This window comes from Myripristis murdjan, chromosome 20, assembly GCF_902150065.1.
Source record: "Myripristis murdjan chromosome 20, fMyrMur1.1, whole genome shotgun sequence".
NCBI lineage: Eukaryota > Metazoa > Chordata > Actinopteri > Holocentriformes > Holocentridae > Myripristis > Myripristis murdjan.
Genome location: NC_043999.1, coordinates 11,355,137 through 11,383,087, shown reverse-complemented (window position 1 = coordinate 11,383,087; position 27,951 = coordinate 11,355,137). Strand labels below are relative to the sequence as shown.

Sequence of the window (27,951 nt, the reverse complement as noted above, 5' to 3'; positions counted from 1 at the left end):
TTTGGCGCCAGGCATTCCAGCGGGGTCAGTGCTTGACTTTGGGGAGTGTTAGAGGGGGAGATGAGGCATGATGAAGAGGGGTGGTCCCTGTAATTAAAGGACAGAAAGGGGGATAAGGCTCTCCTGATCCTTTGTTCCTCTTCAGATGCATAGGACCAGAAGCAATTGGCCCCAACAAAGCTGCACAGGAAGGCAGGAAGCCACGGCTCCACGCTGTGTGGCTCCTGCATCGCTGAATGCAAAGCAAACTATAGGTGCATCAGTTTTAAAGACACATGTTGGCAGATATATTTTTAGCTGTTATGTTATATTTTACTGCTTTTGCATCACTGCAACAAACAGGATAGTCCGTTTCTCTTCACCTGTGTGGTTCTTGACCTTTCTGACTCTGAAAATGTAGACTAATCCCTTGGTCCACTTTAATTCCAGTACTTGTCCTTCTCTGCTCCCTAATAACAGTCTGCCAGATTACACGGGTAACTGCAGGGCCTAGTATCGCTGTGTACAATGTGACCTTGTCCCCAGAGACCCATTTCCCTGACTCTTTCCCTGACTGTCAGTGACCCTGGGTGGCACACTGCCCCCTGGTGCTGGCACTCCAGATCAGGGGTGCAAAAATAATGAGGACAGTTGAATCTCAGAGAGAGAGAGTCTGCTCTATTCTTGGAATATTTACTCTCCAACTCTTCTGGAAAAGCATTCAAATGTCTGGCAGATGGTACGCCAATTCATGGGTGTTATATGATCCGTTGTATTGTTGTATCTCAATCTGACACGTCATTAATATTATTATTTTCTTTCTTTTTTTCCCCCCGCTTTGATGGAGGCACACCCAAAGACTGGGACCGCACAAAAATTTTGGAGAAAAGTCAGTCCAGTCTCATTTACCAAGGTGGGTCTAGTTTCATTTCTTCTTTTTTCCCCTTTCTCCCAGTACTCTATGATAAATGAAACATGTAGGAGCTACTCTTTTTTGACATGAACCACCGATAGACATAGATATGAAGATTGGCATCATGCCATGAAGCCTTTGAGTCTTCAGAATTCAACCCGATACAGAAAATCAGCACATACTGATCTAGCGGGAAAAATTAATATGAAAATGAAGATATGATAATCGAGGTGACTGATGATAAAAGAACAGCCAAGTCGAACTCAGGCTGACTCACAATGTTAGAAAGCCTTTGAGACACATTGTACTGTGTGAAACAATAGAAGGCACCAATTCCATGTGAGGCCAGTGATGCCAGCTTGTTGCATTTATATTGTTTGCAAATACTGGTTTACAACGGCCTGTTAACGCCAAGATAAACTGCTCTGCCACTGGCCAGTGTGTGTGTATGTGGGATATTCTGTCTCTATCATGTACTGGGATGATATTATAGAATGAAGCAGAGGGGGAAAATGCCCTGGAGGGGCTTGAGGATATAATTACAGTGTCTACTGTCTTTGGCCTCATCAGAATGACTGCTTTTCCTCCAGCGCCTGCAGCTACTAAAAGGGCAGTGAGGGCAGGATTCACCTTCCTCGCCCAAGCACGACTCTTCTCCCTCCTGGCTCCTTATTGGTGGAATGACCTTATTGACCGAGTCAGGGCAGCAGAGTCACTCCCCATCTTCCATCGTGACCTGAAGGCTCATCTCTTCAAGAAATACTTAATATCCCCCTCTTGTCCCACATCCTCCCTCCTTTATTTGCCTTTACTTGCTCTGAAAACAACCCTGTCTTGTTTGAATAAAAGACCTTTTCTGCCATTTCTTCCTAGATTTATTCCTTTACCTAGCATTTCAATATTCGAGAAAAGGCACTGGAATACTTATGACATCTACAAAAAAAAAAAAAAAAAAACAGAAAGTTGGAGATCTAGGAATGTATATTTATTTCTGTTGTTGTATTCATCGTGAGTCACTCCAGATAAGAATGCCAGCTAAATTCATAAAATGAGAAAGGCATCAGATGTCAATTATATGCACAGATGTTTTTTCCCTTGGGGTACATCTATAGGGAAGGACACATCAGTCATGACAGCAACCACAGCAAGAAGATGTGATCATAAACTTCTGGTGAGAGGTTAAGTATAATTAACAGCATTAACATGCAGCCGTCATTAGCAGCCAGTCTCACTTCAGATCTCAGCAGGACTACTTCAGAGCTCCATGGTGACTTGATTAATACTCCACTGTGGGAGTCTAGCAATTTGCTGCAAGCCCTTGTGCAGACACACACACACAGAAAGAGAAGTATAAGTGAGAGAAAGACAGCAGTAAAGAAAGGCAGAGGCATAATGCTGCTTTTAAAACCTACATAATGCTATGAAATCTTCTCCAGCTCAGCTCAAGATGGCTAGGTGACTCCTGCAAGGGCCACACTGCTAACTTCATCCCTTCTGAGTGTAGCCAATCCCGAAACCCTGTCCTCTCCCCAGCATCCAATACAAGAGAAGGGCTATAAATTTAATAGGGCAATTATAGCCTCAGTGACAATGGCAGTAAATCAGCTCTTGTTGTTTTCTCTTGCCTCTCAACAGTTCTCTCCTAAAGGATGGAAGCGATGTGGAGGAAGTTATAATAGCTGAATAGTTCCCAAGTTTGAGATACAGACAATGCTGTGGCTCTCTCTGGTCAATGCTTAGACAGAGCATGACTAATACTGTCTGGAAGAGTCGCCTCAATAAGTCAGACAGTATCCTAAGAGCCTTACAATGTAACTGGCATGACGCTAATTTCCATTCAGCACAGCGCAGAGGATTTCTCATCGGCTCTCCTTACACTCACAAGGAAATGGCATTTAGATGGTGTCTTGCTTCCATATTTCAACATATTTCTAGATGAAACTGGAGACTTTTTGAGTTGGATATAACACAGAGATTCAAAAATTAGGTGTGGGTGCATCGTGAGAGCCAGTAGGATACAACCATGATGTCTTAGGAAAATTAAATACAGTTTTTGGGGAGCAAGCGGCCAAAAATGCAACGCCATACCATGTTGCCACTTGTGTCACTTTTACAGTTGTGAAGTTGCAGGTTTTCTATGATGAAATCTCAAGGGCCCATTCACACTGGCTGTTTAAGAGTCCTTTTTCACAATCAGAGAGACTCCAAGTGCCCTTTTCCTCTTCAGTCTGAGCACGTTATAAGACAGAGAATTAGCTAACAAGCCGAAAAGCCATTTTTCATTTCATAGTGGCTTTAATTTCCACTGAGGCTTGACAATATATAACGCAAACTCCCACAATCCTTCCGTAATTAAATGCTTGAGCCCAGACGCAGCAGATGTGCAGGGGGGCATACGTTACCTGCCAGAGGTGGAGGGGTGTTCTCCTGTGTTGTAGCTGAGGTGGCGAGCAGACACCCAGGGGAGAAGGTGATGTCATCCAAGCAGATGTCACCCTTGGGACTTCGGCCCACCTTGCCCTCAAACATGACCTGGAAGTCCCGGGCGGAGCTCAGCGGGATCTCCCTCATCTGCCAGTAGTTGCCCTGGTCTCCGGTGAGGTTGAGCAGGAGACTGAGCTCATCGCTGCTCCTCTTGAACACATTGAGGATCCCGATGCCTTCACCGGACATGTGGAAGTAGAAACGCATCTAGACAGGGACAGGGAGTGAAAAGACTTCTGAGTTAAAGTTAGGAGTGACTTTTTGGAGTTATGAGTGATCATTTTCTTTTTCATTCATTTTTTAGAAAGTTTCATTTCACAAGTGTTTTTGGATTATAAACTCTCTCATCAACAATTAGTCTGTAATTAAACAGTGATGACTGAGAGAATGTCCTCTAAACACTAACTGCATCTCATGCTGTAGAGAGCATTAAGTCTTTCATTTGATTTTAACTCAGTAATCAATACTAATAAGGCTGGAGTTTGTTACAATTTGAGAAAACCAATATCCTGTTCCTCTCTACCAGTCCTAGTTTCTGTGTAACAACTTAGAATAGTGCTGGCTAATCAGAGTGCAGTTAAAATGATGGGAGAGGCGTATTTCAAAGGATTACTACATTTTCTTGTTTACTCCTGTTTAGAGTTGAGTGTTTTCGTGATTTCATCCTGAGAACTGAGTCCGATTTGTCTTTTATTCGTCTTGAATAGCCACTCTTCACTGCAGAACATGGAAGGAAACCAAAATCATGTGCATGCAAAGATAATTAAGTTTGAGTAAAAATGGCCATCTCGCTAGATCAATCCACTTTTCCTCTCAGTACTTGCATTCATTAAGGCTTGGCAACAACGTGCGTCTCTCCATCACAAGGCAATGACACGTTCTATGGGCTTTCAGTCCAAATGGTACCAGATGCTAAGGCGTGTTCACAAGCTGCAGCAGTACAACTACAACTGCCCTCTCAGAAGGGAGTCCATAAGCACCGTCTTTCCTCTGCCTGTCCTCCAATCTTCTCACTTCTCATCCTCAGCCCTCCCTTCAGTTTAATTGGTGCCTTTTTGCTGGTTGTGTGACTGACTGACAGCCGAGGAGTTGGATAAGACAGACGCGATGCGCAGAGCAAACTGGGTAGTCAGTCAAGAGGCTGTTCCAGGTAGAATGGCAGGTTGACAGCCGTGCAGACACACACTGGTGTGCACAAGCGCACACACTGAAAAACCTGGTCTGTTTGCCTGTTAGTTTACATCACATGTTCAACTGTGCACACACACGATGGATGCTTAGACAGACAGAAGCAAAGAGATGGTCAGACATCTATAGCTTCTTTCTGTAGGCTTACTTTTTTTTTTTTTAAAGAGCTGTAATCCCCTCTGTTTGCAAACAGCCAGCATATAAAGTAAAGCAAATTATTGCAAATTAACTCAATAAATTCAAAGGCCAAAGGCTCTGCTATAAACATTATAAACACACACTGGATAATTGGACACATTAGACACATGCCTTAAGTAGCAACTAATTGTTTGTCTCATAATTCATCTGCCTCAACCTTACCTTAAATGCCATTTCTATAAATACACCCAAGGTGTGGAAATCAGCTGCTCTTCCACTTCATTACAGAAGAGGACACAAGGGGACTGTCTTTCATCAAATTTCAAAGCTTTTATCACCACTAATGATCATAGAAAAAAAACAGTCAGTGTTCATTTATGCTAATTTGTAACTGAAAATTATATTCTGAATTGAATCTGTGAAGCTTTACATTTGGTTACAGCAGCGTCTCTGCTGACTTTATGGTTATTGAACCACACAATAACAATTAACTAAACCTCAGCTTGCATCTTGGGTTTGTACTTAAAAGCCAGCCGACAGAAATACATCTTTACTGATGCTTTTATGCCCCGACCAACTGGAGCAAACTGGTAGAGGCAAAAATTTTCAAATTAGATTCACTTAATCCATTTCACAAGTCATGCCAGCAGTACTCCAGGAGAAGGGCCTGCTGAGTGCTCCTTTTATTAGAACATTTGATGCATTTTATTTGCTTAAACTCTTCATCTGTTTTCACTGTGTTACAGTTTTCTTTTGTTTGTGTTGCTTTTCCCTTTTTTATCGAAATTTATTATTTATTTAGTATTTAGTATGTGTACTTTAGACGATACTGTGTGCACAACTCTCTCATGAGTTTGTCCCAGCAGAATTAAATGTGTTGAGACAGATCTGCAAATATTTATTTTCAATAGGATATTGACATGATAACCTTATTACCAGGTTGTGTGTTTGAAATAACTAAAAAAAACATAGCATTTCCAACATAAACTCTTTTATCAATCAGTTATTTCCTTTGATGTGAATCTTTATTGATTTCCACTGGGACTTGGTGCGCTGATGAAATTATCTCCCTATTCTATAATTTATAAGCTCCTAATGTAATTGCACCCTGACCTGCCCTTTGACCTTGACCTGACCTTGCACTCTGTGCTCCTGTAGCTTAGCTGGGGTCCCAGTATCTGTGCAGCATCTCCAGCTGCTTGAGGGAAAGAGCTCTCCAGGTAGAGGTAATGTCCCGAGGGGTCTCGCAGGGTGTGATCACTCGCCGGCCCGGTGCCAACTGTGGGAGTGCTGCCCGCTTTGATCAGCCAATCAAAGTCATCCTGCCGACTCTGGCGCCAGGAACACAGGTCGAATTCAAAGTTGCAGCGTCCGCTAAAGCCCTCTGAGAGAGAGGAGAGAAACAGAGATTAACCTGATAATCCTAATATCTCAAAAATAAACTTTCGCTGGGTAGTGTCAGACGTTAGAGGAAAGCTCACTGCAGATGTAGGCGTCCTCGTCGGAGTTGTCCCCACAGTGGTTGATGAAGTCACACAGGTTGTCCTGGGGGATGCAGTGGCCGTTGGAGCAGGCATACTCCTCAGGTCTGCATGGCTGGTCTGAGGTCAGTGGTGGGGCACAGTCCTGGAAGTGGACATCATCCACCACCACATCGCCCATGTAGCTGATTCCGCGCTTAGCCCTGAACACAACCTGACAAACAGCAACAAGCAAAAGGACACCTTCAAGTCTTGCCTGTCTTAGTTTTTCACATTGTACACATTTTGAAACAGAATCACTTTACCAGAATTTAGCAAAAATAAGTCACAGAAGCAAAACAAGTGAGAGCTACTGCCCTTGTGAGTCATGTTGTTTCTTTGTCTCGGGGCAGCGAGCTGATGAAGTGCTCAGACTGAAGAGGAAAAGGGCACTTGGAGTCTCTCTGATTGTGAAAAAGGACTCTTAAACAGCCAGTGTGAATGGGCCCTTGAGATGCTGATTGTACCATCAGAATGGATGCTCTGACTCTGTCTACTCTGACAAAGGTTAATGGACATCAGTGAAAATGTGCAAAGGGCATGGTATTTGATCTAGGAATGACTGTTCCAATGCAATCAAGCCACTAATGCTGACACAGGGCCTGTTTAAGTGCAGAAATACTAACCTGGAACAACCTCAGCTGGCAGATACATGTGATTCCATGAAGGGATTACGACTCTGATTACTGCCACACCAACAACTTAAGACTCATCAGATAGAATTAGACCCAATCAATTCATCATTGATCATCAAGCCCACTGGACAAGCTTGTCCGATTTAGCCTGTCTATAACCAAATTCAAGCCAATTACATTGATGTTCACGGTCTCCTAAGAGTCCTTACACCATTACTGTCAGATTAATCTAAATGGCAAAAATGTGAATCACATCCATCTATGACTGCAATGATAACAGCAACCTGAACAGCAGTGGAAAGCAGATCATATGCAAAGGGCTCTTCACTGTAAACAAAGCAGTTTTGCACAGGTTTGTTTGGTTTGAGAGATGTTGAGCATGAGAATTTATTCTGACCAATGTTACGTAAGTAATAATGACTATTTCTTGTTGTCCAAGGGATATTATTTTATCATGTGGTACTCAGATGGTTCTAATAAAGAGAAATGAGGCCTGAAACCAAATGCATGGTTTGTTTCTGTAATAAATGTGGGTTTTCTATATCAAATAAACTAATCAAAAAGGAAAGGAAGCTAATTATCATGAAACATGTCCTGATTCTCTAAAATTCACATTACCTCAGTTGCCTCTAAGTGAACACAATACCGACAAATACTTTAAAGTTGCAACTTGGACAATAAATTTCTACATTATGAAATTATCTCAGTTTTTAGAAAACAGAAGGTAATAAAATTAGAGTTGAAATCTTCATCACAGATAAAAAAAAAAGAGCATTTCCGACAAATCAGCTAGAGACAGCAGCAAGTTATATCATCTCACTCAAGAGGGAAAAAAACATGCCTTTGAAGTGATTCATCTTCTTTCCTTGAAACCCCTGCTGCTATAATAGACCTGTAAGTGTTTCTAAGAGACAAGATGATTGACTGACCTGAATGTTATTTGATATCCCTAAAAATACTTCTCCACGTCTCCATCTGTTGCCTTGACTACCGGTCTGAGACCACACCTTGTGAGTGATGTTTCCATGCTTCAGCCACACCTGCAAAGACCAATATGTAAGTGATTCAGTTCTAATGAAAGCTTTTACACATAAACTGCAGTGCCAAATGGGATCATTTGGCACTGCAGTGGTGGTTTTCTCCGGTGGTTTTCTCCGGCAAGCTCTGCCTGCCTCTCTTACCTGCAGCGTGCCCACAGTGAATCCGCTCATGTGGTACCAGAAGACCAGAGTGCACTGTGGCCCAGTGGAGGAGATGACAGGTGTCTGGAGGTCAGTGATATGACCATAGCCACCATTTGAACTGTCTGCACACATGTACCAACCCACAGGGCTGCCTCTATTGCAAGAAAGACAAGAAGGAAAGATGCATGGCACAGTCGTGTCCAAGAAAACTTTGAGCGAAGTCACAGTGTGCCATTTCACTCCTGCCTCGGCGAAAATGACTATAATCTTCTTCTGCATGACAGGCTACTCTTTCCTCATTTTAAAATGTAGAATGCAATGTACTATCTGTGCTATGGATCCTCTTAAATGTAGCATTTAGTTGGATCTTAGGATTGTAAAAAGCCTTGCAATTCACCATTATCCCCACTTTAGCTTCCCTGCACTGGCCTTGTCTAAATTTTAGAATTGATTTTAAGTTTGTACTGATAGTCTTACTGTGTTAGGCTCTGTCATTTTCAGCTCCGCTCTTATTAGGCTTAATTGTTGTATGCTTTTATTTGTGGATGAAAGCAGCACACAAAAAAGCATAAAATTGTATTCCAAAAAAGCAAAAAGTCTAAAAGCTAAAGATATTTGAGAGGGAAGCCACTATATAATGTAATAAAAATATTCCTTACAGCATCTTCTACAGCATATATAGGATTTTAAATGCAAAAAAAAAGCAGACCATGCCATATGTTCCTGAGGTAGTATATTTGAAATGCAAAGTGGTCTGTATCTATTTTTTCTTGCATTACAGAGTGGCTTCTCTCTAAAATATTTTTTTTATAAAATACTTTTATGTTTGTTTATATTCTTAAATATGTGAACCACTTTGTAACTTTGCTTTGGAAAAGTGCCGTACAATTAAAGCTGTTTTTATAGCTTATCTTTAGTGGTGTTCCAACTCATTATTCACACGGACCAAGCTCTATTCCCCGGCCAAGCAGCCGGAAAACTTCATACTGTCAATCACAGAGCGGTCCTCCAAGAAAACAGCCGCCATGAGCCCCTGGAGGCGAACAGACCTGAAAGTCCCCTGACTTGCTTCATCTGTATCCTCACACTCACAGAGCCTTCCCTATACCTGTCCCATCCTCCCTGCTCCAATTCAAATCCCATAAGAGTTGTGCCCCCCCTGGGCTCAGAGGAGAGGCAGCTTCTCCCATCTATTTCACGATCCAGGGCTGCAGCAGCTTATCGATTTAACGCAAGCTGAGAGACTGCTATAGGAGTGGGGGTGGGGAAGGAGAGGTGGAGGCAGATGGAGAGACTGTGAGGGAAGACTGTAACTGCACTCCAGCACAGCGGCTGACAGACAAAAATCTAGTAATCTTGTGGCCAAAAGTGCACAGTCATTTTCTGGCTTTATCATCCACTCAGTAAAATACCGATAAGGTCACTCAAGTCCAGATTAGGTCAAACTGTCTGTGTCCTGCCACTGTGGTTTGGCATTTTCTCCGTTTCCCAGTACATTTTCTAAAATGTCTATGCATTCAGTGAGACAAAACCAAGTATCTAGCAAAGACAGATATTTTTATTTAATTTATGGCATGTGCTTGATTTTTTTTTTTTTTTTTTACCTTCCTCTGAGCTGTAAATTCTAATAAAATTGTCAAATGAAATTAAATGGACGGTCACCCTGAATTCTGCAAAAGAAAGCCTAATCAGTGTCAATCAATGTCAGTCAAGCACTGTTCAAATTGCTGACGGGGACAGAAAAAAAGCTTACATTTTCTCTTTCTATCTTTCTATTACAAAAAGAATATTTGCAACATCTGTTGTCAGGGTGTTGTGGCTTTGACCATTACCCTTCTTATTTGTGGGTCATTATATTGATTTTTTAGGATTATCTAGGCTAATTAACTAGGAACTGAATGCAGAATGTGTTGCTTGGACTCACAGGGTGTGGTCATTAGTGGGACGGTGGTACTCCTCCTCTCCATTGTGAATGGTTTCCCCTTGGTCAGGCAACCAGCGAAACTCATGGATGGGCAAAGAGGAGGAGTCGACCCTCTTCCAGCCACACGTGTCACCACCCTCAAAATCACACAGCTCCTTCACTGGAGACGGAGGAAGACAAAGACACAGAGAAAAAGATAAGAAAAGACAGATGGCAGAAAAAATCAAGACAGTGAGGGAGAGACACAAAGAGCTAGACAGCTCAGAAACATGACAAAAAACCAACATGATACAGTTATGAGTGTGTGAAAATCAAGAAATTCTGGGGGAAGAAAAGACGTTGTTGCTCACCACAGTTTGTTTCATCTGAGCCGTCAGAACAATCATGTCTGAAGTCACACACTTTGCTCTGCTGAACACACTCCCCGTGTGCCACACAGGCAAACTGGCCGTCAGGGCAGCTGTGGGGCTGGACCGTGGGCGCCACAGTGGGTATTATGGGCGTTGTGGGATTCACTGAAGGGAGTTCACCTGGGACGACGCAAAGCAGCAAACAACAGTGTTAGAAAGAGGAAGAGACTCAGGATGACACTAATACGGCACTAAATAATCAAAATACATCTTGGCCTAACGGGCTACCTTCATACGGGACGCAGTCCAAGAATGATAGGTCATCAATGGCAATGTCCCCATTGAAATCGTCTCCAACAGTACCCTCGATTAAAATCTGCCAAGACATTTTCAGAAAGAAACTGTGATGTGGACTAAGAATTTGGTCGGTTGACCGTCTGAAGAAATTGGATAAATAGAACATCAGTGTTTTGTGAAAAGCTTGCGCTTTGTGTTGAAAACCTATTTAAGGAATTAGGAGAAAACTGGTTAATTTTTACATCAACAGCCCGGCATCTGAACATCTTGTCTTTTGTGAGCTATTATTAGGGCCAATTATTGGGGCTCATTTCAGTGGCTCACTTGTCTCTGTCTGGCAAACAAACTTATCAGAAGCATAAGGCATAAAGGGAAAAATCCACCCTTATTTTTTGGTTGTAGAGAAAGTATTATCCCTGCCACAGCAAATAAAGTTCTGCACTCAAAGCTGTGCCGGAAATATACTGACAAAATATCATATTTACGTTTTGCCAGTTATCCATGAAGAACCGAACACCCCAAAACACCAAAATGTGTCCAGAGATGGTAGATGCTGAAGTGTTTTAAGGTGGATGTTTTCCTTTAAGCTTGCTCGTGATCTTTGTAACCTACACATTCTGAATTTAAATTCTGTCGCAGCCTTCCAATGCAACATATCATTAGCTAAAAGATTATTGCCTCAGATTAGTTCTGTCTGCAGCCACCTGGCCCGCTGACTTTGTGGCATCCCCAAGGAGAGCCACATAATTTGGACACACTGAATGATGCGAGCTTGACATCAGCTCAGATGGTTCGCAAGCAGGCAAACAACCAGCACATCAAAACAGGGAAAGGCTTTTTCTGCTGAAAATGTTATGCTTAGGTTTCCTGTAGGAGTCAAGCCAGCATAAATGTGCATTACAGGCACAGCAGTGGGAAAAGGCATAATTAATAAGCAAGGCAAGTTTGTAAAATGCTGATTTGAGGCACTATCTGCAAGAAGCACTGTGTGAGTTTTTTCTGTCTAGGTTTTCCAAAAACCTAGTCACATAAGCATGACTCAAACAGCTCTATTTTGAAAACATTGTTTTCCATTTTCCCCATATTGTTCCAATCATCAGCAGGGTTCACAGTCTGTCTGTTGCCTTGGGAAGTAATAAACTCACTGTTACCTTTGTACAAAGAAATGAAAGATTTCTAAAAAAAAAACATATCTTACTTGTTCTTTATGGTGACGGGATGTTACTGTGGTTTCACATAACATGCAGGTTTAATTGGCCACATCTAACCATTTAAACCACATTATTTAGAGTATATCATTGTAAAATCCTACCAAGTGGGTGGGTAGCACTAAATTGCCCTCAACACAACATACTTTATAATTTCATGGCAACTGCACAAACATATTAATCTGAGACAATGCAATTAATTAGTGTCTCTTTTTTCATCTCAACCCTTTCTGCAGTGAGTTAACCTGACAAACAGACTGTCTCTCCTCAATGCCAAGATGGAGGAAAAGTCAGTCAAAGTGCACTCAATCAAGAGTATTGACAAGAGAACATCCATTTTGAGTGATCGATGTTGACTAGCGCATGCTGGAGACAGGCCCTCTTAAATCAGCCTTTATTTATTAGTTCCACCAGCACTGCTTCGCTATTTGCTAAGGAGTTATGTTCAGCTGGAGTCCATGTCTGTACATCTATATTTAATTAGACAGGGGGACTGAATTATGGTAATAATGCAGATAGAGATGCCATTTCACTGCTACTGGTGCCTGAGCATTAATAACTGAATCAACTTGTGAAACACCACAGGTTGATTTTTTTTTTTTTTCATTTCAGATTTTTCACTTCAGATTTTTCTCTGTTCAGTGTTGAATTTCAATATTCCAAGTAAGAAATAATGTTTGATTGTAGAATGTATGGCTCATCTATTACAGTGAGTTCTATTTTGAAAGCAGTAGACTAAACACACTTTGAGAGAGCTTTTTTTTTTTTTTTTTTTTTTTTTTTTTTTTGGGTGATGAGTCATCAGTTTGTGGAGTGGTTTATACCTGAAAGGGTCGAGCACTGTTGAGGTAGAGCGTCTTCCTGTGCCACAGGTTGCCTTGGTCTCCATAACGCACCCACAGCATCTGACCCCGGCCTGTCGTGGTGGTCCGGAGGTACACGGCCAGGCAGAACACGTGGGAGCCAAACATGTGGTAATGAAAGCGGAAAACACAGGGGTGGCGGGTCCTGGACGGGCCCTTGCCCAGCCGGAGGGTGGGCTGGAAGGCTCGGCTCAGCAGCACAGCCGTGTCCTTGAACTGCTGCGGGGCGGACGACTCGATGAAGAGGTAGTGACCAAACTTGGTGCCCAGTGTGTGGTCTCTCCAGGGGCCGGTGTTGATGGTGGGAGTCGGGCCTTGGATGAGGGTCCAGTCAAACACATCTCCTCCGCTCCGCTCCTGTGTCCAGCTGCACAACCCGCGCTCAAAGTTACACTGCATCTCTGGAGCTGCAAGACATGACAGGAGGGTGAATTTCTCTGCAGCCAGAAAACAACAGGAATACCAATGTGCTCTGAGTTGCCTATAAAAATATATTGCAACAAGGAGTGTCAATCCTTGGCTTGACATCGTTTCAGTTCAATTCCTGATTCATTGGGTGGTGATTTGATTTAAGAACAATTTTCTTTCTTGGAACAATTTGAGTTTGTAAACCATGATTCAAGTAAGAAAAACCTGTAATGTCCCTGAGCGGTAATTTGTTTTACAGATATTAATGCAAGACGGAGCAAGAAAAAGAAACGCAAGGACATCTGGGGTTGTAGTTTGTTTAGCTTGACCTTTTTTTCGCCCAGTTTCCTCCTATTTTTAAGACTAAGACTGCCAAACCAGCAAAACATAGAAAAAGAAAGAGCAGATTCAATAGAACAACAGTACAACATTTTCATCAGTGTCACAGTCCAACGTCACAACCTCCATAAAAAGAACAATCGTTGATTTGCATTTTTCAATGAAGCATCTGTGTTTGCATCAAAATTAAGTTTCTCTGGGACATCGTCCAAATGGGTACACAGCTGCACTGCAATGCTTTGATTCAATACATTTAGCCAAAATGTTAAATCCATAAATAAACATATGCAAAAAAGCATAATCATTTTTCTTCTGAAATTTAAAAAATATCAGACAACAGAATTACTTTAACATAATTTTTTTCTGTACAATAAAACTTTGGGGGAAAAAGTTGAAATTTCCAGTATGGTATTTCCAGATTTTTTATTTTTTATTTATTTATTTATTTATTTTTTGTAGGAATTGTGTATGAATTGATTCCAAATATTTCATAGTGATTCAGGCTGAAGTCAGTGCTACTTGTTTGATTATTATTATTATTATTATTATTATTATTGTTAGCAGATTGAACTGATCTGACAGAATTTGTAACTGCTGCATTAATGCAATTAATTAATTGTTACACCCCTGATTACAACACACTAACAACTGTAAAACTACCATTCATTTCTATATTTAATAAATGGAACTAAAATGGCAACAGCCTCAGAGATGTAAATAGAAAAAGTTCCACATTTGTCTGTGTGATTACAAGAGCAACTTTCAGAAGGACTTTGGCCACACTCACAGCATCCTTCCTCATCTGATCCGTCACCACAGTCATCCACCAGGTCACACAGCTGCAGGTGCTCCACACACGCCTTGCTGCGCAGGCAGTGGAAGTGTGTGTGCTGGGGGCAGTCCTTCACCGCTGGGGGCATCGAGCAGTTGTGGAAGCTGATGTCGTCCAGGGCGGAGACCCCATCAAACACCCCGAGGCTCAGTTTAGCCAGTGAGATCTGGAATGGCTGGGTGATGCGCCCCAGCTGCACGGTGACCCGATTCCAACTGGTTCCTTGGTTGTAAAACGTTCTCCATATTATGGTGTTGTTCTCATCTCCAGCGATGCGAAGGTACATGTCAGCGGCGCCCACAGATATACCAGCGTTGTAATGCCTGAGGAGAGGAAGGAGGAGGAGGAAGCTTTCAGTTTTCACTCAAGGTGCATATTGTGTGTGCAACTTTTCATGTCACGTTGCTCTCTGAAATGACTTCCACCCTCCAGATAAATCATTGATTTCTCTTGTGGTGATAATGCATATGCTTGCTGGACGTTATACATAAAGGCTTTTGCCAACTCTGGAGAAAAAAATGAAATTTATATGCCTTCATCACTTTTCTGCCACAAGTATGTCTCCAATCACCTACCGGAAAAAATGTAATCTGTCATTTGACGGTAACTTTTGAAAGCCATCAAACTGTCAAAACATGACACATTCAGATGCATATCTTTCCTGTGTGTGAGACTGTGAAATAGGAGAGATGCTGAGAGAGCAGAGAGGAGAGAGGAGGAATGGTGAGTGGAGGAAAATGAGGAGATGAAAAAGGAGAAAAAGACGAAAGAGGCAGCAAATGGCAAATGTCTAAAGTTTCAGGTGAAACTGAAGGTAGACCATTCCTTCATTTATAATAACGAGTCGTGTTAGAGGTGCAGTGATTCATTCATTTCACTGAGGCATCAATTATAAATCCTACAGTTTTAACTGAATCGATCTGTGTAATGAAACAAATAGAGCATATTGCCATGAATTTGGCCTGAATTGATATGAAATGCTTTGAATCTTTTTTTTTTGTCAATATAGGTTTTTTATATAGACTAAGTGATGTTAAAGGAATTCTCGTGTCCAGATTTTTCACATTTCAGAGGAGAAACAATAGTCTTACATTATTGCATGTATTTATTGATGGATATGAAATTTTGGCTAAGAGAAATAAATTGAATCATTGTCTCAAATTGTAGTTTACAAATTTGAATTCATCCTTAACCCTCCTATTCTGTTCATTTTGGGCTAACACTCATGAGGTTCCCGGTCACATGTGACCGGTAACATTATATTTGATTATAAATCCACTATGATACATATTATCACCTAATGTTGTGTTAGATCTTTTTATCAACTTCTGCTCTTGTGAAAATGACAAGTTTTGAACTTCTATTTGCTATGTATGTGCTGTAGGCCTAATTTACCTGAGATCATACCATTCGTTTTTTAGGGAAAAAAACATTATATAGATATTATTTTGACTATAACAAATACTCAGATGAAACATATTGTAGTATTTATCACAGAGTACTTCATTTCAATGTTTTCCAAGGACACTGTTTTGAAAACATTTCAATTTTCTAAATAGTGGCAAAAAAATAGCATCTTTTGTGTTCCCGTCAGCATTGACCACTATGATTTAGCTAGTCATCCTCATGACATTTTCACATGGAAGGTGACCGTTCCTCTCAGGTGGGGATGAGGTCCAGGAAAAATGACCATTTTTGGACCGAAAGGTGACCACAACTTCAGCTGGGTCTTCTTCCTGACACCTGTGACCTGACAGGTGTCAGGTGTCAGGTGACAGGTGTTGGCAGTTCCCATGGTAGGTTCCCGTGAGGGTTGCCATGGAAGCCAAAAAGGGGCAAAGTTGTGTGTGTCTGTGTGTGTCTGTGTCCATGTGTGTGTGTGTGTGTGTGTGTGTGTTTGTGTGTGTGTGTGTGTGTGTGCCTGCTCAAAGACACCTACATGTTGGGGTGTGGGAAAGAAGTCTGAGAGATACTTTCCCGTGGGGGTTGCCATGGAAGCCAGAAAGGGGTATAAGGTGTGTGTGTGTGTGTGTGTGTGTGTGTGTGTGTGTGTGTGTGTGTGTGTGTGTGTGTGTGCCTGCTCAAAGACACCTACATGTTGGGGTGTGGGAAAGAGGTCTGAGAGATACTTTCCCGTGGGGGTTGCCATGGAAGCCAGAAAAGGTTATAAGGTGTGTGTGTGTGTGTGTGTGTGTGTGTGTGTGTGTGTGTGTGTGTGTGTGTGTGCCTGCTCAAAGACACCTACATGTTGGGGTGTGGGAAAGAAGTCAGAGAGATACTTTCCTGTGGGGGTTGCCATGGAAGCCAGAAAGGGGTATAAGGTGTGTGTGTGTGTGTGTGTGTGTGTGTGTGTGTTCACACACATCTGTGTGTGCTCAAAGACACCTGCATGTTGGGGTGTGGGAAAGGAGTGTGGGAACTCTATTTTATACACTAATTGTAGTCTTACCCATTCATTTCTAATGACCGGTCATTTGTGACCGGGAACACGATGGGTGTATACAAGTTAAATAAAACATTCAAAAATTAATAAAAATTCTCCAAATTTATTTTATGTGTTCAGATGCCATGTGTGAACAAAGTCATGGAACCTCATGACAAACAGATGAAATTAACTGCATTTTTTGGAGAGAAAACTTGTACACCGGTCAGATTTGACCGCGAACACGACAGGAGGGTTAAGTCACATTTCAACTGTATAGATTAGAACTTCAGTGGAAAAGGAAGGAAGAAAGGAAGGAAGGATGGAAGAAAGGAAGGAAGGAAGGAGTGAGGAGTGCCTTTGACTGTGTCCTGCAGTGTCATTCTCACCAGAAGGTCATGGTGCACCCAGAGGCTGACTGCTTGAACTGGGGTCCTCGTAGCACAGCCCTGGGGTAAAGGCTGCTGCTGTTCTTCAGCACAAACATAACATGTCCTGCAATAAGTGAGAGCACAATAAATATTCAGACCACACTCACAATCCACTTCACTGGACACACCTATTTATGCAAACAACTTGTCCCCCCAGACAGTGAGCCACCTATAAATAAAGCAAAAGTGTAGAGCGCGCAGGCAGGGTCAAGAGGTTCAGTTACTATTTGACTGAACGCCTTTTGCATGTCGTATGGCTGTTTCCACTTTCAGCTTCTCAGAAACAGCCGTGCTCGTGGGACTTTTGCACACTACATTGTCAAGAATTTACCAAACAAAACACGTCCAGTCCTCTGCCGTCTTAAAGGCAACAATACCTCGTTGTTGAAAGAGGTCACAGAGGAGAGTGGCAAGACTAGAGCTAACAGGCAGACCACAAGTATGCAAATAGAGAGTGATGTGCGCAGGGCCGTTTCAGGACACACAAATCATCAAACCGCACTCTGTTCCAGCACTGTCAACGAAGAACAAGAAGATGGAACAGCAGTGGGCAAGTCATCAACAAAAGCCGACAACTGAGGGGCGGAAAAACAAATGCCGGGCCTGACAAATCTGCACAGCATTTCTGACATGCAGATGACAGGGTCAAAACTCGACATGGACAAAACGAAATAGATGCCTCCGTCCTCTGTGGATGGCATGGGGAAGGTTGTCCAGGTGCACAGGTGGCCGCAGTCTGCCAGCTGAGTATCATGTGACTATCAGTGCATCTCTTCAAATGGGTACTTCTGTGTTATTTCCAATGTATAGTTATGCTAGTCATTTGATTATATTCATGGTTAAATAAGTACTTCTTTGTGGGGTGCCACGGTGGCTCACATGGCCCTTTAATGCATGTCATCCCATCTCTCGGCTGCTGCCTTTCCTGTGTCTCTCTGCTGTCGCTATCAAATATATCAGAAATGTCAAAAGAAAATCTTAAAAAATGTGTCTTTACGACATTGCCCTTAATCTGAATTCATAGCTGCTGTGAACCCATGGATGGGAGGTTGAATGAACAGTAAGGGACATGGGATATAAAGAATCCAATTCAAGTGAGACGTCAAAACAAATGAAATTGAAAATATTTCCCCCTCTACCTTGGCTTCAAATATAAAAAGTAAAAATGTACGACTCAAGGAGTTGTACTTGTCCCTGTTGAAGGCCTAGCTGATGAGGACAGTGATATATGGTCAGTTTGACTGCTGTTGCACTGACACAATGTGATACACTATCATGGTTTTGTGCCATGCCACAAAGTTTGCATCAAGTCAATCTGGCCTAGGGAACATGACGGGGTCTGAGGTTTGCTCCACAGGCCTGCGCTGTCCCCAGATCTCAGCAGAGCACCTTTGAGATGAGAGAGGACACCATGTTCAAAGCATGACTGTATCATGAGAAAACCTGCAGGAGCTGCATAATCCTGTCAAGCTGGCAAAACATTTCCAGCATGAAGAATGAATCCACTGCTCACAGAATTCGTGCTTCTGTGGAAGAAAAAGGCCACCCAGAGCTAACTATATAGTTTTATTTAATAAAGTGAACAGGCCTACAAAGTTTATCTAATAAGACGGCAAAAATAAACTAGCTGATGTGGAGGAAAGCTTGATTACAGAAATAAAAAGTAATTAGAGGCATAATATACAGTAATCTCATAACATTTTATGGCAGATAATTCTTTTATAAAGTATGACTAACAAAGTATTTCGGTCTGTGGTGTATTTCAGTGAGTTGTGCAGTTTCAGTATGGGAGAATGAGTATAATTCGATTTCTATTACTCAGATGGCTGAGAAAGCACTTCTTTATGCAGCGCTTATCTCTCCAAAACTACAGACAAAGGATTTTCTTTTTCATATAAAGTCATTGATTTAATCTGCAAGTAATATTATTTCTGGCCAATTGTTTCTGACCCAGCATCATGAATGTAGCCACATCCTCTTATCAGCTTACCACAGTTCTCTCGTTGCAGTGACTTATGAAGGCAGCTGCCGTTTGCAGATGGCAGCATTGCAGTCTGCATGAATTGTAGCAGTGTGTGCATGCATGTGTGTGTGTGGTGTGTGTGTGTGTGTGTGTGTGTGTGTGTCTCTACCTTTGGTGCTGTTAGTGGAGTGGTCAAGGGGCGGCGGGCGGCCCTGATAGTCTGGACGAACTTCGACAGACGAACCCCTGACCCAGTCAAAGCCATCCCCGAGGGTGAACTCATACCAGCCGCAAGAACCGCCCTCAAAGTCACATTCAGACGCTGCGTGGATACAGAAAACTTGTTGGATCCTTGCTGTGGCATGGAAATTCTTGGCAAAACATGAGGCACGCTATACAGCTTTGACTGTGACTTCAACCTTTTTGATCAGATGTATAAAAATCAGGACTCTGTGAGAAGTTGAAGGTGTTAATGGGATGTGGATGATAGGATGTGTTACTTGGCAACAAGGTTCTTACGGCAGCTGGCTTCGTCCTCTCCATGGGGACAGTGAGGGGTGAAGTCACACACTTTGCACTCCTCTATACAATCCCCACTGCCACAGGCGAACCACGAGGGGGGGCAGCCAGGAGGAGTGGGCATACTGCTCTCTGGCACAGGAATAAAAAATAAAAAAAAGCGACATGAAAGGAATCAATAGTTTTTATGGAATACAAAAGCACATATCTAGTACAGTGTGACATGTTTAGTATTCAGCAGCAAGCCACTTTAGTAGCAGCACTTTGATAGCTGAACGCTTCATTTAATAAAATGTAAGAGTACCACATACAAAGAGTTAGCCATTATCACTGACTCCTATCACGTGATTTTATTAGCAAAGGGCACTCATGGGAAATGAAGATGGATTAATAAAGATGAGCAGAGCTGGCTCCTCTTTGATACTACAGAACAGTAAGTACCTGAGCCTTGTTGTTACAGAGGAATTGATTTAACTATGAGGTAATGTGAAAGAACAAAGTTCGGATAATTCGATCAATAGAAAGTGCAGGATCTCTTAAATTAAATGGATTTCTATTCGGCTTATAATGTTTGGAATTATTGGGAACAAGTGAAAAAGGGTCCAATTTTCCTGATAGTTTCTGGCAAGCTGAAAGACTAAACATGACTCCTGTGGCAGAAACTCTCAAAACAGAGTTCTTATAGCAGAAAAGCAATAAGTTTATGAGTAGTCCTTCTCCTGTGCTTGAAGATCATGGTATGCCAGGAAATCTCGAGTAGGTCAGACAAAACCAGGCCGGGTGAAAATGACTGACAATCACTACGACACATAGACAGATGGTGAATTATATGGTGGCCTGTTCATTGCCCTAACATGCACAGACACACAAACAAACACAAATGCAAACACACATGCAGAGTGTGATTTACGACAGCTGGGTCACAGAGATGCCAGACTTGAGGTGAAAATGTATTTTACAAAAGCCCTGTTCTGTGTTATCTTCACTGTGAATCTACGGTAGCCCAGCCATTTAATTATAGATCCATAATTAAGATTATAATGCCATTATTTCTGACAGTGCACTTAATATAAATTCATAGCTGTCCTGAACCCATGTTTCATCGCTGTAAATTTCTATGTAAAAGAGAGGCAGGATGAATAAAGGACATGAGACATTATCTAATTTAAGTCAGTTTAAACCAATTTCATAAATTTCTGATGTCTTCAAGTAAGTTTGGGTTGAACAGCAAGTCAAAGAGATTCAGAGTCAATATTAAGCATGTGTAGTAAACTGTAACATGCTGCGTTAATCTTATACTCACAGTTTTTTTCTCTTAGCACAGGTGCTTTGGCTGCAAAAAGATGAGATACCTTGGCTCAGAGGCTGAGCATGTAGTGGTGCTGAGCCGCCAGCGGGCAGGTTGGAGAGGCTGAGGTACCACCACCAGCACTGGGACTCTGCCTCTGCCCCCTGCACTGTCGCTCAGAGTGCGCTTTTATGTTTTTGATAGAATTAAGCAGGCCAGTCACCAAGCCGACTTGATGAGGCGTGATGGTGGCACGTTTCAAAACTTCACTGCTGGGAGTAGAAGACAGATGGAAGCAGAGGGACTGACTGCCAAGGTGACACTGACCTGTCCTGTCCACTTAGACACGCTAAACTAGCCCTGCTGAAGGTCCAGGACACTCTGCGGTTCAGCAGGCCAGCAGCTCAAACTACCACACCACCACACCGGGCACCAGGCGCTCTGCTCTTATAGCACACCATGCTGTATATTTTACCGGGGCAAAGATACTTTGGAGGTAGATATAATTTTTTTGGTTGAGTTAAACCTCATTGGGCTGTTAAATTACATGAAAAAAACAGTCTACCTGGCCATACTCAGTTGGCTAATTATCAAGCCTGCTGTCCTTCCAAAGGCACAGATACCATAGTTGTGATTTTTTTTTTTTTTTTTTTTTTTAATTACCATTAATAGTATTTTCATGACAAACCTTTGTTGTTGTTTGGCCCCGCCCACTGAGGGTCCAATCAACCAATGAGATTATTCCTGCCTCCACTCTCCAAATGGTCTATCTCTGACTTGCTGTTTGGCCCTGATAAATCAATGGAAGAGAACCTGACTCACCAAACCAAATTAGACGTTAAAAGTTAAAAGTGTTGTTGTCATTTTGGATTGTGTTTTAAACTATGAAGCCCATTATCAGCTAAGTGGCCATTACAGCATCCTTACTACTCACAGGTTGGACTGTTGTAATGCCCTCTTGGCCTGCCAAAAAAGAACATCAGCTAGTTCACTACTCTGCCTCCAGACTTAGGATAGACCAGGAAAAGAGAGTACAGTACTCCTGTTTTAGCTCCCCTGCACTGGTTCCCCATTTCTTTTCAGATTAATTTTAATGTCCTTGCCATAGTAGCCCACAAAACAAACGAGGAAACTATTTTTAACCACTTTGCTCCCATACTGTGGAACCCCCAGCCCAGTTACATTAGACATTTCACAAAGTAGTACATTTTTGTCTTTGTCTACTGTCATTTAAATTACTTTCATTTCATGTTTTAGCTTTAACCTGCCTTTTATTTGGATTTTTATTCTATTTTAAGAAACATTTATTTTTTGTATTTATTGTTATTATTTATTTTTTTTATATACATTGAACCCTCCTGTTTCCTGTTTGCGTGATTTTATTTTAACCGGTTCTAATTGTTTAATATTGTTATAGTCCCCGACCACCGTGTTCACCTGTGTCATATTCATCACTGAGGTGCGTGCTGCACATTATAGCAGCACACTATGGCAGACATAAATAACCCCACAGATTGTGGCACTGACTGCGCTCCCTTCTCAGTGCTGGGAAGTGTGTAGTAAGCACTATTTTAATGATTCTGTTATTCTGTCATGATTCAGTGTTATTGCTACGGAAACGTGCAACCGTTTTTCACACGACACAGCCAAGGATGTCCTACGTCGGGCACTACCGTGTCTTTCCTCATTATCAATATCCAAAACAAGGGTAAGGCCGTCCTTTTAAGAGTGTGCGGTGATATTTAAAATAGTTCAAGGTCTGAACTCGTCTTGTCTGTGCGGTGAGGTGTTATTAATGGTGGCAGTACCGGGTGCAGTCACACAGCCGTGGTTGAAAGATAGGTCATCGATGGCCAGGACCTCAGAGGACTCACTGTCAGCAGATAGCTCCCCTCGAAACACAACCTAGGAGACACACAGGAAGATATCATCATCCAGTCCCTCCTTTTCACAGCCTTTTCGCCACAATCTGCTCTCGTCTATATCTCTGTGTATAAGTGAGCTTGTGTGCATACGTATATTGCAGTTATACATTTGTGTAAACCCATATATGTGCGCTGTTTGTGTGTGTATGTTTGTGTTTGAAAGAGAGAGAGAGAGAAAGAGAGAGAGAGACTCAAACTGAAACTATCACAATAGTGTTTATCTAAAAAAGCCATTATATTCTCTCCGTCTGTCACAGTGCTATTGGAATAATATCTGAGCTGCCCTGATCAAAGTCCAGAGAGACGCATTATCTACTTTCATGCAGTTTTATAGCTTGTGACTGATATAGAACTGAATGGGTGGATTGCATGATGACGGGTGATGGGAAAAGCCACTCAAATACAGAATTTTATACTTTTTACTGACAGTCAAAAAAAAAAAAAAAAAAAAAAAAAAAAAAAAAAAAGATTTTCTCCAAAGCCTGAAAGTCCAAGAACCAGTATTCTAACCTTTGATGCCATAAAGTAATATTATGGAGCTGCTGTACTGACAATGTATAGAGCGATAACTTTGTTAAAAAGGGTGTTCATTTAAGATTTTACACCCACACAAGGTGTTTATCTGATCCAGACAGTGTACCCATGGAAACAGAAAATATTCCTGAATAGGCTACTTTCACAGAAGTCTTTCCACTGAGTCACTTAGTTATTGTCAGCAGGAGCAGCTCCAGGAAACGCTGCTTAATCACATCATAGATTAGATTCTGAGTGTTCTTGTTTCCAGCTTTCCAGCTTGGGCAAACATGTTTATTCATGCGCAAATTTTGATTAAACTATCCCAAAGCATGGCTTTAGATATTTTCTGCTTAAGGGTGGCATTTCAGTACAAGATTGGATTGGAGTACAGCCTCATAACTGTGAAAATTTAAATGGGTGAAGAAGTGTAAGTCATTAAACACATCAGGCTGAGACTGAAATCACTTCGAGGTAATCACTGTGGTAAATAAAACCCTATCAGTTTGAACTGCATTTGAAACAGGAAGTGGATTAATGGGGGGGAAAGTGAAGGCTAGCAGTTGACCTCTATTTACCCCAGGCATCAGGCAGTCTTGTTATGAAACTGAGCCGGCCAAGCGCAGTGACAGATGGTGGAGGCAGAGAAGGGGATAGGGGTGAGACTCTGACATTGTCTGAGGATATGGCAAGGACACAAACAGCAGGCTTCATCTGACTCCAGATGGCTTCTGAAAAGTCCAGTTGGGTCAAAGCCCCTTTATTACACATAACTGGCCCCTGTCTTACCTTTTGCCACTCATTTCTCTAATGACGGCTTCATCACTATAAAGATACCCTACATTGTGTATGTTAAACACCCACTTGCCCTGTCAGCTCTTGTATTTGTTTGAATAATAATCATTATACATGGCATGTACTTGTCAATATGACATAATGACACAATACAATGACTTGCAACATGAAAAAAGTCAGTGCATTATGACACGACTGACAGCATGAGACAATACAATACAATTTGATACAATACAATATGACATGACAAAGAATAATTTGATTCCTTACAGGAGGCAGTCATGAACATTATGACCAAAGACACTTATTCAAAAAGTTTTTATTTTGGCTTTAAGTAATTTTTCAATCTTCTGTCAAAAAATAAACAAACAAAATAAAATAATCAAGCAAGACTGTCTGCAGTAACCAAAAAAGTAACATCTCTTTGGCCCAGTCGCATGACCTCTTAACTGTGGTCTGCTGTGTGAATCAGTTCGCTATTAATGGCCTGCTTTTCAGAAATAACTGGCATCATAATTTTCAATGGTTCAGCAAAGAAAACGTTTATTAAAAACACAGCACAAAAAATAAAGCCCTGAAACTGCCATAACAGCAACAGTGAATTCTTTATTGAAAATGTGCCACTGTTCATTCCAAGTGTGTCGAGCAAAGAGTCTCTCCCGGCCCAGAATGAAGTTTAGAAACCTAAAGCATGAGCCAGTATGAGAAGCACTAACAAAATCAAGAATTATTAGATATCATTTGGCTTGACAGATTTAAACCCTACAAACAGAGACGGCCAGCCAGCCATTTTGTGAAGTTAACACTGATGTATGCTATTGTTATCTTTAGTATAGTTTAGTGAGTATACCTAAGTGTATAGTGGTAAAGTGTATAGTGGTAAATAGCATCTTATAGCAAGCTTGCTGTCAACCTAAATATCAAAAAAATCATAATGACGCACTCTCGCCAACTGAGGGTACCAGGTAAAGAAGGAATATAAAATCTACTGTAATCAATCATATTATCTAAAAAACAACATCCAGTTAATATAAACTGAGAACAACACAAAACCCAAGACTGATCCCTGGGGGACACCAAGAACTCATCATCAACTTATTTATACTATATTACACCATGCCATCCCATACCATACTATAATATATGATGTGAAAGAAGATGAGAAGGTAGATAGTGAATTGTAGATTTCACAGACCTGAAACTGGTGCTCACTGGTGAACTGAATCACAGTCCGTTGCCATGTTTCCGTTTGTGGTTGGAAGTGTTTCCACACCACTGTGTCCAGACCCAAAGGTTGAGTTCGAATTAGGACCTGAAGATCTCCATGTTTTCCCCCAACATGGTGGTAGAAGCTCACCTGTTAGAAAGTAGAAAAAACATTAAAGTCAGCTGTCAATTTTTGCTGAAGATTTTTCCTGGACTTTATGACCTAATTAACCAATTAAAAGAAACAAAAGTGTTACCCGGCAGGTGTGAGAAGGCAGGAAGACGGGACTCTTCAGTTCTGCCACAGTTCTTCTTCCTCCATCAGGCAAAAGGGACAGGAAATATGCTGAAGAAGAGACAGAGAAGCGTGTGTGTGTGTGTGTGTGTGTGTGTTTGTGTGTGTGTGCGTGTGGGATGGCAACGAGAAGAATGGGAAAACAAATGAACAGAAGGGAAAGGTTGTATATTTATAATAGATTTGTATCACATAAAAAGATCCCACGCAATAATTTTCTCCATCAGCTACCAATCAAAAATTGAGGACTTCAACCGTAGATCCAGCAAACTACCTGACTGATTGTTGGCGTGGTCGTGTTGGAGTCCCGGGACGGCACATGCTCTGGTCCATTCAGACTGAGTCTCTGGGCTCTGGGTCAGGTCACAGAGGCCCTCCTCAAAGTCACAGCGCTTAAACCTTGAACCTTAAAAAGAAAACCAATTACAAATACAGCCCCGTACTCACAGACAGCATGGAATCCCACTTCCTCAGTTGCGCTGTTTTGTGTTAAACCCTTGGGTGTATTTCACCAGCCCCTCCGTGCACTGGGATTACGCTGTGTGTTTTTCCGCTCTATAAAGATTCATCAGCTCACCAAGTAGTTTCTCAGCTTAAAGCGGAGACTCTTATTTGACTTTATGGTTTAATGTGCAACCAGGACCTATAAACCAGACGTCTTAATACTGAAGAATTATCAGAGGCAAAATACACAGATTGGATTATTTGGATCAGTTAGACGTTTCCATGACAAACAACCTCTGTGATGGGAAGAAATATAAAAATGTGAAACTGTTTATGCAACTACCAAAGTGCACTGAATTTAGTATCTTTAGAGGAGTGTGTTGTATTTACATGTGATGTTTTTCGCCAGCCATATGTTAAAAACAGTGCACATTTCTGATCTTTATGCCATTATATAAATTAGTTATTGCTTAGCAATAAAATAACTAACAATAATTACGTTTTACTGACAAACACCAACCATGTTTTCACGTTATAGTCCTGCAAATAATGCAAAATGTCTTTCAGAGTACAATTTATTTTTCATTTTCAACTGGAAATAGTCTTGACTGTGCTGAGAAGCAGCATGTATTTGTTATTTTGACATCCAGATTTATGCACAATGCGCATCCCTCCTCAGAGAGAAGTATTACACTGCCCATGTTAATGACTATAACCCCAAACCTTGATTTTTTTTTTTTTTTTTTTTTTTTTCTGAATTGTATCTTTACAAACCCGCAAAATTAGTTGCTAATATCTGTCTGCTGCTGGTTGACCTTCAACGTCTTCCTGCTTGACTTTTATCCAAAGTACACTCGAGCCACACTAATGCACAAAACATTGGGGGCACCTTCCTGATCTTGTGCTGCGGCCCCTTGTGTGCAATCAACATCTCATCATCTGACAGATTAAAAATCTTTCGCTAATTTGTTTTCATCCACATCTCCTCCTTTATGACTGGTACAGATTAAATTAAGGAGATCACTTAGGGAAAAAAAAGACTGTTACCTGGATTCACCTCATCGCTGAACTTCATAAAAAGACAGGTAAATGCCCCTCATAATTTGTACGTTCAGTATATCATTTAGATTAAAATAATTTTTCTTGTTTCACTCACAGTCCTCCTCATCGCTGCCATCCTCACAGCTGTTAGTGAAATCGCACACACTGTCCTCAGGCACACAGGATCCCTGAGCGCAGGTGAACTGCCCTGCTGGACAGGCTCTGACAGGCGCCGGGACGAGGACCAGAGAGCAGGCCAGCAGACAGACTGGCCACAGCAGCGTCATCAGCTCGGATATTCCTCGTCCTATAACTAGAACTAGACCGCCCTGTCACGCTTCACCTCTGAGCGAAACATGTTGTAGGCAGAGAATGAAGGACAACTCCAGTCGAGTCAGAGCTTCACTGTATACAGTTTGGTTGAATTGATTTTGTATGTGCGTGTGCTAAAGCTGTAGGCATGGTTCAAAGGGCAATAAATGGGTTTTATGGCTGTTACTCAATAAGGTGTGTGTGCAGGTGTATGTGTGAGCTTATTTGTGTGTGTGTGTGTGTGTGTGTGTGTGTGTGCGCGTGCTTGTAATTGCCTGTTCTCTGTTCTTAAGGGGCTAGTTCAATGTTAGGACTCAGATTTAGGTTTGAGATCACAAGAACTGGTTTGGGTAAGCATAAGGGTAAGGGTGAAGTTTTAGTGTCGAGAATTAAAGGAACAGTTCACAAAGAAAAAGAGATATTTTCCCATTCATCCCTAGCACAGTCTGTCCATTTCTGTTCTGTCTCCCTCCACCCCAGTACAATGGGGCTGGATGGATTTTGTTTTGTGGAGCTCAAACGATCCAAAAATTCC

The 27,951-nt window shown here is 41.7% G+C and overlaps 1 protein-coding gene across 1 annotated transcript in view; it reads right to left on the bottom strand.

Moving 5' to 3' along the window:
- The window catches only part of malrd1 (MAM and LDL receptor class A domain containing 1), a 55,229-nt gene extending 27,838 nt beyond the window's left edge, over positions 1-27,391 (bottom strand). The window contains exons 1-18 of the mRNA XM_030079563.1: positions 27,220-27,391; positions 25,894-26,025; positions 25,582-25,670; positions 25,314-25,475; positions 22,666-22,790; positions 19,598-19,725; positions 19,248-19,400; positions 17,074-17,179; positions 14,218-14,585; positions 12,645-13,090; positions 10,604-10,691; positions 10,316-10,495; positions 9,966-10,125; positions 8,039-8,195; positions 7,787-7,897; positions 6,184-6,397; positions 5,839-6,086; positions 3,295-3,583 (exon numbers count right to left, since the gene is read on the bottom strand). Of these exons, the coding sequence (XP_029935423.1) occupies positions 3,295-3,583; positions 5,839-6,086; positions 6,184-6,397; positions 7,787-7,897; positions 8,039-8,195; positions 9,966-10,125; positions 10,316-10,495; positions 10,604-10,691; positions 12,645-13,090; positions 14,218-14,585; positions 17,074-17,179; positions 19,248-19,400; positions 19,598-19,725; positions 22,666-22,790; positions 25,314-25,475; positions 25,582-25,670; positions 25,894-26,025; positions 27,220-27,391 (3,328 nt within the window). The remainder of the gene's footprint in view (positions 1-3,294; positions 3,584-5,838; positions 6,087-6,183; positions 6,398-7,786; positions 7,898-8,038; positions 8,196-9,965; positions 10,126-10,315; positions 10,496-10,603; positions 10,692-12,644; positions 13,091-14,217; positions 14,586-17,073; positions 17,180-19,247; positions 19,401-19,597; positions 19,726-22,665; positions 22,791-25,313; positions 25,476-25,581; positions 25,671-25,893; positions 26,026-27,219) is intronic.
- Between the last annotated feature and the right edge of the window lie 560 nt (positions 27,392-27,951).